The sequence below is a fragment of the Fusarium graminearum genome, chromosome 4 (genome assembly GCF_000240135.3).
Source record: "Fusarium graminearum PH-1 chromosome 4, whole genome shotgun sequence".
Taxonomy (NCBI): Eukaryota; Fungi; Ascomycota; class Sordariomycetes; order Hypocreales; family Nectriaceae; genus Fusarium; species Fusarium graminearum.
The window spans coordinates 4361315-4374818 of NC_026477.1; the positions used below are offsets into that span (position 1 = coordinate 4361315).

A 13504-nucleotide genomic window follows, 5' to 3' on the forward strand; every position below is an offset into this window, starting at 1 on the left:
TAGTGGAGGCTAAGCTTCGAGCTGGTGGTGTGTTGAGCCCAAGCAAGGGATGGCAATAAAAACAAGGATGGAGTGTGTTCACAGATACGAATTCCCTCGTTAAGTGGAGAAGGTTGTCTCCCCCTGTGATTGTATCATAACCGCCCCCTAGTTGATCATACATATGGTTGATAGCAATGGCCACCCTCGCTAAGTTAGGCAATCGGTTGCAAGTACCAAGTGCTGTAGCCTCACAGCCGGAAGCCATGGCTGTTTGAGAAGGATTGAGTTTCAGCTAAGATGCCGCAAATATAAAAAGCATCACAACCGCGCAGTCAGTGCTACCGGGGTAGAACAATGCCTTGTTCCCAATATTACAGGCGCCAGTTCCACAGCCAACCAATGTGTAAATGTATCGAGGCAGCCAAGACAATACTGACAATCCAATAGCTGAAAAATGTGGCTTAGTGAGACTCGGCTGTATGACTTGTCATGTTGCCACCGCAGCCTGATTCTGTTTTGAGACAACTGGATTCCAGTAACCCCCTCATGAGGATCATGAAGTCATTTGGTATGACAGATCCCTTGACAGGTGCCCAAAATACTAGTGTTCCATTGGAGAAATGAATATGGTGTGATACACAAAGCGTGGCCCCCAATAGGATGGAGTCGTCGAAGTGTTTGCCGCTGAGTCTGCAGGTCACTCACGCAACCACCCATCAGCTGAGACTTACTTCCGAGGTCCTGGTTGAGCACTGTCCAAGGCAGACTCGAGCATACTTCTAATGATTAATTGTGCACTTGACTATGCATTTTCATAGTGGTGAATTCCATGGCTGGAATTCTCCAAGACCTAGGCATTTTTGCCGCCAGTGTAACATTATCTCCCTATTTCTAGTAGAGGCCGTCCGAGGTACTGGCAGTGCTTTATCTTTTATCCATCACATAACCAACATTATCTAAAGATTCGTCATCTTTTATTGAACAAAAGACCCAGTTATCTATTTTCACTATCATCACAGTTATCTTTCAGTCTCATGTCCTCGCCGTTGTCAATTCGAACCGAGTTTCACACTCACCACGCCTCTCCCACGCGTCTTTTGAAGGAGCTGGAAGATCTTCTTGGATCCCGTGCCCAGTTTAGAGTAGACGTAAGTAATTGATATTGTTATGTAACCACCTACTAACGAATTGTCTTTAGATGCGGCACAATATCTACGAAATTGACACTGCTGAAGAATTCAACGTGGTATTTTCATTGTGACCCTCCTGAGCGAACTCAACTAACCCTTTCTCCAGGGGACATTGTATGAACGATGTAAGGGAGGCAAATCAAAGGGGGTGGGATTCATAACAGAAGACAGCCAACCTATGAAAAAGTAGTACCAATCATCCATGGACTCGTAGAGCAACGAACAAGTGGAACACGAAGGAAGGGTTAGCATAATAGATCTCTTTAGTCATCACTCAAGATTATTATTTCAATTGCAAGTTTGTTATTCTACTCTCAAGACACTCTTTTGTGCATATCCCAGCCCACTCTGTCAAAGCCACCATGATTTCATAAGCAACAAGCATGTAATAAGATGGGTAATCTAACTGACAATAGTCGGATTTCCATTCTTCCTTGATTATAGTAGAAGAAGAAGAAGGGGGCTATTAAACAGTACTTTTCGATCGTGTGAGAATAAGGTTTCTTTTGTGCCCTACTCTCTATGACTCTTGACGCAGGGAAGTAAAAGGTAACATTGCGATTTAAAGTTATACTAAGCACCAAATATTTGAAGTCTAGAAACATTTCAAGGCTATGACTTAGGCTTTAGTTCAGGTCTCCTAAACTGACTCCTGATCCGGTCACAAGAGCCGGAGTACTCTCAGTCTGACACTATGCCATCTTTTCGGACTGTAGCAGTTTCAGGACACTCAACGGAGGACAACGCCTTCTGCCTAATCCAAAGTTTAGATTTCGGTGTTTCTTGTATCGATAGACTCCCATGTAATACCACGCACCGACAGTGACAGCTGTGAAGCCTGCGGCTAGAACTACGTATAGCCAGAAAAGCCGAGACACTATGACAGAACCAGAACCGGTGAAGTTAAAGAATCCCATTGAAAAGATACTCTATAGATTGTGTTAGTGTTCAGTTCAGAATTACAAGAGAAGCAACTTACTGCAAAGAATGTCCCTGGAAGAAACACCATGGTGACAAGTGCGATGGACCTCATATGGCGAGAGTCCTGACTTGTTGCCAGTGCTATTTCCACGTTTGTTTCGCCTTGTGCCTGAGACTGTTAACCAAGATTCTTTTGATATATTTGGGAAAAGCTATCTTACCCATTGTGTTGACATGACCATCCCTTCAATACCAGAGGTGCACTGTTGTATCTTGTCGCTATATTCCCTCATAATCTGCTCAAGACGACCTTTGATCTTTTTCCCCGTTCGTCTCATATAGAAACTAGACGTCCAAAGAGGCCTTTGACACTCAGGATAGTACGGCTCTACTTCTGTACGTACAAGCTGCCTTGAGCCTTGATGTTCAACGTTGTTATAAGGATGATTATTCGCAGACGGTCGTACATTGCAGTATTCCTCAAGTTCTGAATCAGAATCTGAAAGGATATAATCTCTGTCGCCAGATTCTTCAGTTCCTTCGTATTTATACCGGACCTGCGCATATGGTCTTCCAAACATCTTGCGGTCGAGGCTCTTCGTCTGCTTGTGCAGTGTTTCCATGCACCTACGCCAACTGAGTAGTTGATTTCGCAGATACAACATGTCAAGCCAGGCCGATCGTTTTGCTTCTTTGAGGGCTATTTTCTCATCCCTTGGTACATCTTGCAGTGACTCGGGGTCTTTATCCAACTCCAGGATCTTGGTTTCAACCTGGTCGATCATGTCTTCAACGATTGGAAGTTGTCGTTTCCTTTCCAGTTCGACAATAATGCTAGGTATCAACAGTGGGTGTGATATCTCATAGGTGACCCTTGTCAGGCGTGACATTATTTCATCCTCAATTGATAGTGTGCATCCAAAAACGATAGATAATGAGAGGCTGCAATGTGGTAGGTATGTTGTTGATGCCGCGAGGTCGTTTTCCCAGGAATTCGAAGTACGTATGTTATATACTAACACAAAGTCAACAAAATACATATACCTCTTTGACGTTAACATACCGTGTGCGGGTAGAGGTTGATGCTTTGATAGTTCCATATCAAGCTTCACAGCGGAAAAGTCGGGAACATCAGCGCGGCTCACTTGTCGAATAATTGAATCGTGTATTCGAAATTCTTTTGCGATTCGTTTGAATGTTTGAGCTGAGAATGGAATATTTCGTAGAGTCCGTTGGCCACCAGTCCCACGTAGTGCGTCCTTTGGCGCTTCTTTGAAGCCGCTTGCAACTTTTTCAATATCTCTAACACAGTCGCTGGACTGCATTCGCTGCATGGGATCAATTTTCGTCTCTCCACCCCTTCTTGCCAGGCTAAGTAAATAATTCAGATTAGAATATCATGAGGGCCACAACAAATTCGGGCTTACATAAGAACGAGTCCTGATTGCGATCCGTCCAGCTTTGGATGGTCCTGAAGTCAATGAGTTTCTGTATTCAGCATCAGGACAGTGGAATACTAACTTCCTCAAACCAATTGTTCCAGTCGTTGTCGTCATTCATCGTCCGTATCAAAGGCGCCTAGCTTAGCGGTAAGTAAGTTGTGACAGACTGGATAAGGCCTTACAGACTCTCAAACCCGGAAATACTCGTACCACGCTGGTAGGCCTCTCCTCATACTTGAAGACTCTGCTGATTTCATTTTGACAGCATATTGTATTATCGTTAGCCCAATCCATATTCTTACGACGTCGTGATAAGGATGTTGGGCTTGGAGAAGAAGAAGAGCTTTAGTGGAGGGTTTGAGGCCACAAATATGCAGCCCGTCAGCAGTACGTAAGTAGTGAGCATATCGACAAAGACCAGGTGGTACATTTAGGCTATGCTGGAAATTTCAACGTAAACAAGGCGGTGTGGCAGCACATTGTGTCACCTGTGTCAGGTGGTTGGATTCGTAAAATCAGGCTGTGGGCTATGCAACGTCAGGGTATCAGAAACCTTGACGACTGAGAGCATAAGAAACTAAATTACTGGGGCATCTCATGCAAGTTAAACTATGCTTCTTAGACTACTAATTCTTACACCCTAAGACTTGGTAGTCCAACTTTTCTGCTACCCACCTACGCAGGACAAGGTCAAGAGATACTCCAGTCACACACAGTACGACGTGGCAATGAATGGATGATCAGCGAATTGATTTTCTTGAAACGCGAATGAGGCAAGCCACAAACATTTCTTTTTTTTTGCGGACCATCTGTGGGTTGCAACTACAAAACAGAGGTGATCGATCATTGTCTTTGCCAATGCCATACCTAAGAGTCAGTTCACCTTGTTTGTTGTTTTCTTGCTATTTCTACAATGGAACAGTTTTTTATTCGTGCAACATACACAGGGCAGTATGCCTTGGAATCATTCTTGGTCAATATTTTTGGACCAGGAACTTGCTCTGTGATCGTATGAATTGCTATTTCAACCTCCCTACAAAACGTGTTTTTGCTAACTTAATCAGTGGAAGCGAGGCCGATTTCAATGCACGGTCCCCAGACCTTTGACCCCTGTGAGTAACTTGCACGCCGAATTGTTAATCTTTCTGACGTTTCAAGGATGAAACCCAACGAATGAGGCAAACAGTGACTATGGATGAGCACTATTAAGGTTCGACACTTGGAACGATGTCACTCTTTGATATGCGACGCCACGACCTTTGAAGGAAATCACGCGAAAAGGATTACTATGAACTACCTCCCAATTGCATCCAACAGCTTTCTGTCCGAGATAGACCTCTAGACCTGCATCCTGATAGATTTCAATCCCCATCAGTTGAATACAAACGTCTCAATTACCATTAGAATGAAGATCCTCCTTATTACCGATAATATCCATTTTCTCAAATTGATCCCGATTGTATGACATCTCCGTTCGCCCAGTGTGTTTTGACAATTTGATCTGGAACGTTCCTATGAGAGCCCGTGCATGCTTGTTAGGGATGGCCCGTACTGCGACCGTGTTCTGCCTGATTTGATCTCGGGCTTCTCTGAGCTCTTTCTCTGTCAATGGTTTCCCTTGCGTGTACTCCCTTTCAGAATTGCATCTTCTAGAGATACGCTCAAATTCCCTGCGAAGCTCCCCAGATGATGATCGGGTCTTGCGGGTTGATAGCACAACTAGCATCTTTTGCTCGATAATATCAAGAGCTTCATGTACAAACTGAGAGCAGTTGGCATGTTGGCGGAGTTCAAGAACCCACTATTGGGGTCAGTTGGACGACATCTCATGTTGGCTTAAATTTAACTTACTTCGGTGACCTCTGGCTTTACTAGTATGGCTTTGGCTCCACCAGAATCTCTCGGAACAAGTTCTTGAAAGGTGAAGAAAATATTGTTCATCATGCCATTGATGAATGTCGTGGTCCTTTTCTTCTCGAACTTTTTGATGTAGCTGGGTCCTCCCAAGAACCAGGTTATAAGCTCGAGAAACAAGCATCCGATTGTCCAAACATCGAAAGCTCTTGAAACTTTGCCGCCTTCGATGTCACATTCCGGGGGACGATACCCGGGAACAGGAGGGACCGTTGCATTAGGAATGTTAGATCGACTCTTGTCGCTGTTGAGTTTTGACAGTCCAAAGTCAGAGATAACAAGAACATCATCTGTGGTGTCTGAATTCTTGAAACAGAGAATGTTGTCGCACTTGATGTCCCCATGTCTACCATACTTCCCCTGTGGGCCCAGATTCAAATGCCTAGGGTCGTGAATGGTGTCAATTGCTCCAATGAGCCCTGTCAGCTGGGTCAAAAGCCACATTGCTCCACGCCTGCCCTGAGGAGGATCAATGGTTTCCTTGTATCTATCAAAGTCGGATGATGCACAAGGAAAGATGAAACTCCATTTATCGTCTTGTGTGACAGCACTTAGTGCAGTCACTAGATGAGGGTGGCAGAGTCCATTGAATTGCTTCAACATTTGCCATTCCGCCAGGAAAGTTTGCTTGGTGTTGGAGGGGGTTTTGTTGAGGGTCTTGACTGCAAACTTTGTGCAGTCTAGGTTGATCTTTATCATATCTGTCAGTACATACAGAGATACCTTTGTGAGGAGATAGAGACACATACACCTCTTAATAATTCCTGGAACGAATGCGCTGTTGGATGAATCTCGACAGGAATGACGATTCCGTAGGCTCCCTCGGACCCGTCATGTTGTTCATCGCCTCGTAGCCGGCGCCAGGGCTTATGAGTGCCTCGGTCCAAGGTGATTTCGGTCAAAGGTTTGTTCACTGTGGAATCAAAGTATGGTGTGTCAACCCACCACTGCCGAGTTTCAAAATGTTCCAATTCGTAAGTTTTCCATCCACTGAAGCACGAAAGGTGTCTGTTTCCCTCCTTCGAAGAGTACACATTCCTACCTTGGCTGATTACGATGGGAAGTATTTCATCGCAAGCCTCTTCTCTGATGAAACGTGCAATATCTTGAATCTTCTCGATCAGGGCCAGGAGCGCAAAGATCCTGATATAGATGGTTTTAGATGAAGCATTTGCCAAATGGGGATGTATTTTGCTGACATATTCGTTGACTTGATCTTTCGTGAATCCATACTTTGGCTGCATTAGCTCATCTTTTATCCGGTCCCTGGACAGAATGTGCCGCAGTAGCGCGTGAGTCCAGAACTCGCCATCTATCCCGTCCTCGACGCAATGGATTCGCAGCAACGCGCCAAGTTCTTTTTCGGTGCTTCTAATCGGTACAAGACCATTACCTTCATATTTGTAGTCTGCGGTGCTTGGCTTTCTTCTTTCTTGAACTGGCATATCATTTACCAAGATTTGTGGCGGGTTTAATGGGGGATCGATGGGCATTGTGGATGGTTAATGCTAATGTGAGGACGGAATGATGTTGACCGGGATTCGAATTATATTCCTATAATACCATTATCTATTAGGCGTCGATACTTACAATATAGCTTCCAACAGAAGGCAACGATGCCAAGCCAATACTGCCGACGCCTTATGCTGGTGAGACATACTCGCGGGCCTCAACTAAATCACTAGCTAGGGTGTAGTTCCAGGTAGCAGATTAGAGTAAATGACTTGAGCAGTCAACTGTGATCAGGCTCCGTCTGCCCGCGAGTGTGTGGGTGTACAAACACAGATACAGCCAACAGCAGTTGCTCTTTCACAGCCTGATTTGAATTCCATGGCCTGACTACGACCGATGTGATATCTCATTTGATTCAGTGGCTTACCGGTGAGAGGAAGACCGGTCTAAGATACGGCTGTTGGGCAGCCAGTTCATTGCACATTACCGCATCAATCCCCATTCGCAATGACCTGCAGGTTCTCATATAGCAGAGCCTCAATGAGAAAAGAAGAGAAGGGTGATGCGCCAGATAGGGCTGCTCAAGTTATCCGTACATCTGACACAACTGAAGGAGGGCTAGGCTACCCCCAAGGCTGATCCATCCATCCCACCTGGAAATGATTGAACGTCTGATCTCCTCGGTGAGTCCGAAGTTTGTGTTACTCGACTCTTACTGTCACATCTGAGTCTCGAGCTACTTGCGGCCCTCTCTACGGGAGCTAATGTTACTTGTCTCCTTTCGCCAACAGGGGTAATCCCTGTCATAGATGAGATAGTATAGGAGGTCAGCCTCATAATACAACCTCAGGCACCCACTAACAACGCCACATGTCCTTCGTGTCTAGCCACACCTGACAAGGATCATGATAGACGATAAGCAAGCTACATGACTGAGCGTGGAGTAAGCCGATCCAAATCCACAACGGACGATGTTGAGAAGAGAGCCGAAAGGGTTTGATTGGGAGCGGTTCTTCAACCGATAAGGGCCTTTTGAAGGCTGACTGTTTTACACAATCCTGAAGTCACACTCTGTGCTCGCTTTAGATGTCCCAATTTTTCCCCAGCAAAAGTATTGACAGATCTTCAACTGAAGAGACAATATGGGGCAAAAAAGAAACTCCGTCTCGCAGCTCTTATACAGGAATAGCCCAAAGTTTACTAAAGTTAGTCTACGTAAATACTTGTATGTACGATTAGTCAAATGATAAACTATTTGCTCTCATGTAGGGGCTGGTGTAAAATTCCAATGGCCTTAGGGTAGGTAGATTAGTCGTTGGATGCATAAAACACTAACTTTTCTTATACCTTGTTTTATGGACAGGGGTAGAGAGGGAGGATAAAAGTAATGAAAATTGGAGCCTACATTGACTATGGAACCAAGTATATATACATACGACACTCTCCAGGATGCTTGATTTCCCTTGAGTGGTCTAAGTGTTTATCTGTTATCATGCCTCAGGGTACCAGAAAAGTTAGCCGCTAGAAGCATAAGAGACAAAATTAGTAGATCACCTTATCCTACTTAGATTATGTATTTTAGGCTATTTATTTTTGTAACCTACGATTCAGGAGGTTAACTTTTCTGCTACCCCTAATCTGGCGATTATCTCACACTCTATCTGTCTGCGTCATGTTTATTTATATCTACAGTGGTTGCTTGAGAGAATCGCTATTTTTAAACCCTAATGCTGACTTTTTCACGCTCTGCATCTTGAAGTCATAAAAGCTAAGGCTTGTAAACCTTATTCCCACGCAATATAAATGCACCACTCAGTAGCCCACATCTTCTTCCATCAGCACACTACCGAAATGCCAAGCATCCATTGTCAAAGTCAGTAACGCGCTCCGATAGTCATCTACACTGGTTGCAGTGCATGTCTTGAGACTTGGGAATGTAGCAAGCCACTTGTTTAATGACGTGTTCATTCCGGCAAATACCAGCTTAGTTATCACTCCCAGCATCTCTTGAAACTTACGCGGCTGTGGAGATTCATGGTTCCAACTCAACAAGTTTGATACTACAAACCAACAGAATGGCTTCAGCTTCGCCGCAATGTCAGGTAAGACGAACCAAACTGTAGTGTAATTGACAAAAGACTAATTGCCATTGGTGGTAGGCCCTGCGAGGTGACAAGCAGCGCTGCACAGAAGAAGCTACCCACGCCAACCAGCTCTTCTGTCTCTTGCACTCTAGACAAGCTCAGGGTCTGTATGTCGGATACAAGCGTCGCAATGCCAAGCTTGAATACCTTGAAAAGGATTCTCCCGAGTATTTGGCCAAGACTAAAACTCCTCTCGTCAACGATGACTTCAGTGCCGTCAACGATGAAGAAACCATCCAAGACGTCATCAATCATCTTCTCACCAAGTACAGCACCCTCAATCGCGTGATCGAGGCCCGAAAACAGCATCACATGCGCTTCTACTCCATCAGCTATGACTACGGCCACCAGTTATACATCGATAAGCTTGTCAACCAGCGTCATATCACTCTTGGTGCTCTCGAGAGAGCCAGGAAGCGCTTCCTCGCTATGCATTACGAGAATGAGCGGTGGTACTCTTGGGTTAAACACGCCCAAGACGAACAAGAAGAGAACCGCGAGAAGGAGCAGAAGAAGGTCAAGCAAGAAGCTGCTTTGTTCCAGCGTCACATGAAGCAGTTGGAGGCCCGACTCGAAATCATGCGAAGAAAGGAAGAAAAGAGACTTCAAGATGCTTTCCTCGACGAGGCCTACAAGGAGCGCATGGCCCAAAATGACGACAATGCAGATGACGCCGCTTGGGATCCTATCGAGGATATGGAAGAAGATAAGCGAAACCAGTACATCGACCTCATCAAGCACTTCCTCTGGATGCCAGTCGACCTTGAAGAGATACCTTCCACAACCCATGATGCATCATCAGACACCCCCTCTGTAGACGTACCATCTGTATTTGTACCTACCTCGGAGCCTGAAGCTTCAACCTCGTCGGCTACTGCCATGGTCAAGGCCAAGAAGAAGAAAGCAAAAAGCGGTTCTAAGAAAACTTCCAGCATTGAAGATGGGCTGGTAGGACAGATGAAGCTACTTGCTATAGCCAAACGACCTCGATCTAACCGAGAGTCTGAGTTGAAAGAGCCGGATAAAAAAAACATTGAGATAGAGGAAGAAATGAGAAAGCGCTTGCGTGAAGGTGCCAATAAGAACCGGCAAATCATGCCTGGTACGCAGATTGTGGGCACCATGGTAAATCCCCACACGACGTGGGATAAGACTGCGCCCATGCCAGAAGACGAGATCGATGATGTTATACGAGACATCAGAGAGATCAAACTTTATCTATTCTGTCGTCTCATTTTATCGCAAGCTTCTCTGCTCCCCGCGGCTCTGAAAGCCAACAATGTTCAAGAGTTTTTGGACGACAATACTGTTGCCGAGTCTGATCTCAGAGATCTCTGCCTCAGGGTCGCAGAGCCTACTCTTCAGGATATCAGAGACGCATCTGCCGATTTCGCCCATGGGGACAAACCAGACGAGATTTCCGTCGATGATACCGATGATGACGATGACGAGACTTTAGAGGATCTCGCCAGGAGCGACACTAAATATTCGCATCTTCACACTCGCAACTGGTTCATAGATAGGGCCAAGAGGTACGTAGAGGAGAAGAAGAAGAAAAAGAAGAAAAAGAACAAGTCAAAGGGATCAGAATCAAAGTCCAAGGTAACCATCTGCGAAAAGAGTATCTGGAACCACGCCAGTCAGAACGTCATGTCGCGAGATGGCTGGCTTCAGTTCTCCATCATGGCCAAGGACTGTAACTTGCAGCACGCCATCCAGCTCTGCAGGAACTGGTCCGAGTTCTCAGACCTGAGCTTACTTGCCATGTGGCAATACTTCCTAGCGTCTAATTGGGATTCCTGGGGTGTGAACACCTTGACGCAGCAGCTCCAGCAGTTTGGCTTCTTCCCGTACTTCGCCGACTATAACGCTCGAACAATTATGCGTTATCATCAATCCGGCAATCGCAGCGCTGTGCGTCGCCAGCACGATATGATTGAAGCAAGGAATATCCTGGTAGGAAGCATGAAGCGTAACGACCCTGTTACACGACGCTTTCTTCAATATCTCCTTATACGCGCAGGCGAGGTGCTGGTTATGGTCCGCGATGGTAAGACAGGAAGAGTCATCACTGCATCGCCCAAGGAACATTTGTGGACGTACAGAAAGAAGACTGGACTTGGAAGGGCGGCCAGGGATGAGTGGGAGAATATCCTAGAAATGGGCCCTGAGTTTATGAAGTTGACTGACCAGCTTCGTGAGTGGCGTTTTGGATTCAACGACTTTTATGATGTCTATATCTGGGACTTGAAACCCGGACAGGACGAGGTAGAGATATTCAATAAGGTGTCCGAGGTAAGTTTACCTACGTTTAGGCCTGCGTTTAGGCCTAAAGTACTGACAAAGTGAACAAGGATCTTCGTAACGCTTGGCGTATGAAGCATACACGAGAGATGTACAACCATATGGAGCCTTTACTACGAAGTCTCCACCGTGATGACAGCACTGGCCACACCCGCCAAATCAAGCCTGGCGAGCATATTGAAAGTATCTGGGACGCAGTCATGGATGAGCGGTCTATTGTCAAGATGATTGATGTTGCTGGCCCCCATATTATAGTACATGACGACGACGATGTGGAAGAGTCCCTGTACATGTTCTACAACGAGGGCAATGAGGCTGAAGATGCGGTCCTGTTCCCTGACGAATCCACGAGAAAGAACTTTGCTTTTAGGGAGATATCCAACGGTGCTGCAGATTTTGAAACCCTTTTTTACCTAGCCAAGCTTGATATCTGACGAAAGATACCATCTTGGGCATAGATCCGCAGCACGATGCTCTTCGTGATCAGCAGATGCATACAATTCGGTGTCTCCCGAACCTATGGGTCACGGGTTCTGCGCAGGCTCGCAAGGAGAAACTTGACGGGAAGTCAAGGGCACTTCTCAAAAAGACGGGTTTGATGAGGGAGCCCAAGAAGATGAATTTTGACATCCGTATGGAGACTCTCGAGACTCAGGAGATATAGGAGCGAGACAAATCTGCCAGTAAGTAACTCGCAGTAAATTCATGCATGGATATGGTACTGACAGGTTTGTTACTTCAGGCTACAAACAGTCTTTGCACGCAGGTGATCTCGAACCAGGGTGCAGCGCCAAATACGACCTACTTCAAAAGACCCTCCAAGCAATGCTTCAGACAACACACTCCGGCCCTACAGACTGGGTCTTGTACATAGCCTCTATCCTTGACTAGCTGAATATCCGGGGCGATTACAAGCCTGAGGAATACACGATGGATGGCCCAGCCCCCTGGCCGCACAGCTTCATTGTGCAAGATTTAGTAGATGTATTTGTCATGATGGCAATGTTCCTTCCTGGCTTGGAAGTCACCAAGTTTGTTACCGAGTTTGTTAACTCGAGTCAATGCGAAGAGGTTCGCAACAGTGGCGTCTTTGATATTGAGGAAAGGAACAAGGTGAGGCCTGATCGACGAACAGGGACAGGTTACATGTTCAGAGAAAAGGAGTTTTGGAACGAGTGGAATGAGTTCTACAACGACGATGAAGAGGATGAATCTTGGCCGGAAAGATATCTTATGGAATGGAGTCTGACTGTCCGACCAACCCTTGCCCACTGTTGGTTGCCCCTTCACGTATTCAATAAACCGATCCATACTAACAGCCTACAGTCTACAAGGCGGGAGTTATAACCCCGGTAAACGTGGAACCTCATCCCGAACTTATCAGGGGCATAGCCACAGCCCAAATGGAGCCTCATCGACCTGGCAAGCTCGATCTCTTCATCAACTACAAGGAACAACACGCAAGGTTCAACACGAAAATCGATCCGTCTTTTTCGGCACCCTCGCAATGGCCAGAAATCATCCCGCACGCTTCGCCCTCTTGCGTACCTGGTCCTCACCGCACTACTACCCCTTCATGTGTGATGGGACCGACCGATATTCAACAACATTCCTCGACAGCCGTAACCGCTCGTGGGCGTGGAGGTTTGTGCCCAAAGATATGACTGCCAGTGAGTACAGCCCTCATGAAACCATTAAGAGGAGGCTGGGGTATCTCAAGCATCAGTTTGGAAGCCGCGTGATCAATCGTGGCGATTTGATCCTTGTTATGGGTGAAGATGAGGATGACTTGTTCAAGTACTGTATTACGGTTACATTGGCGATTCAGACTAAGCCTTGGATGTGGGAGATTGATCTGTGGAAGAGCTTTATCAATGTGGATATGGATTTTATCGAGAGGATGGAAGAGCATTGACTGAAGGAGTACTAAACATCTCAATCCAGACTTTATGATGAGGTATTCTAGATAGTAAAGTTTAGACTACGAGGCTACGCTAAATTATGCAGTAATTTATGCTCTAGCTTTAGGATTTTGGAAGCCTCAGTCTAGATAATATGTTGATTAGCAATTGGAAGCAGGGTGTACTGTATGTGTTAGTCGTGAAGGGCATCCAGTGTAGAGTCGACCACCTTAACATGACACAATGCTGAGGAC

General features: G+C 45.9%; 5 protein-coding genes across 5 annotated transcripts; 3 read left to right on the forward strand and 2 right to left on the reverse strand.

Annotated features, from left to right (window-relative positions):
- Nucleotides 1-471: 471 nt before the first annotated feature.
- On the forward strand, nt 472-1362 carry FGSG_07743 (uncharacterized protein; the record flags this gene model as incomplete). The annotated part of the gene is made up of 5 exons (XM_011329252.1): nt 472-550; nt 801-853; nt 1002-1130; nt 1181-1228; nt 1279-1362. The coding sequence occupies 5 exons, from the start codon at nt 472-474 to the stop codon at nt 1360-1362; spliced, it is 393 nt and encodes a 130-aa protein (XP_011327554.1).
- Nucleotides 1363-1864: 502 nt separating this feature from the next.
- On the reverse strand, nt 1865-3965 carry FGSG_07744 (uncharacterized protein; the record flags this gene model as incomplete). The annotated part of the gene is made up of 9 exons (XM_011329253.1): nt 1865-1926; nt 1990-2101; nt 2152-2268; nt 2315-3108; nt 3157-3464; nt 3521-3564; nt 3615-3671; nt 3746-3779; nt 3838-3965. 9 exons carry the CDS (start codon nt 3963-3965, stop codon nt 1865-1867), a joined length of 1656 nt encoding a protein of 551 aa, XP_011327555.1.
- A 1412-nt stretch (nt 3966-5377) lies between these two features.
- Nucleotides 5378-6942, reverse strand: FGSG_07745 (uncharacterized protein; the record flags this gene model as incomplete). The annotated part of the gene is made up of 3 exons (XM_011329254.1): nt 5378-6012; nt 6165-6362; nt 6492-6942. 3 exons carry the CDS (start codon nt 6940-6942, stop codon nt 5378-5380), a joined length of 1284 nt encoding a protein of 427 aa, XP_011327556.1.
- Nucleotides 6943-8976: 2034 nt separating this feature from the next.
- Nucleotides 8977-12013, forward strand: FGSG_07746 (uncharacterized protein; the record flags this gene model as incomplete). Its single annotated transcript, XM_011329255.1, has 5 exons — nt 8977-9003; nt 9061-11340; nt 11400-11418; nt 11605-11733; nt 11808-12013. The coding sequence occupies 5 exons, from the start codon at nt 8977-8979 to the stop codon at nt 12011-12013; spliced, it is 2661 nt and encodes an 886-aa protein (XP_011327557.1).
- A 266-nt stretch (nt 12014-12279) lies between these two features.
- On the forward strand, nt 12280-13264 carry FGSG_07747 (uncharacterized protein; the record flags this gene model as incomplete). Its single annotated transcript, XM_011329256.1, has 3 exons — nt 12280-12622; nt 12676-12927; nt 13008-13264. 3 exons carry the CDS (start codon nt 12280-12282, stop codon nt 13262-13264), a joined length of 852 nt encoding a protein of 283 aa, XP_011327558.1.
- Between the last annotated feature and the right edge of the window lie 240 nt (nt 13265-13504).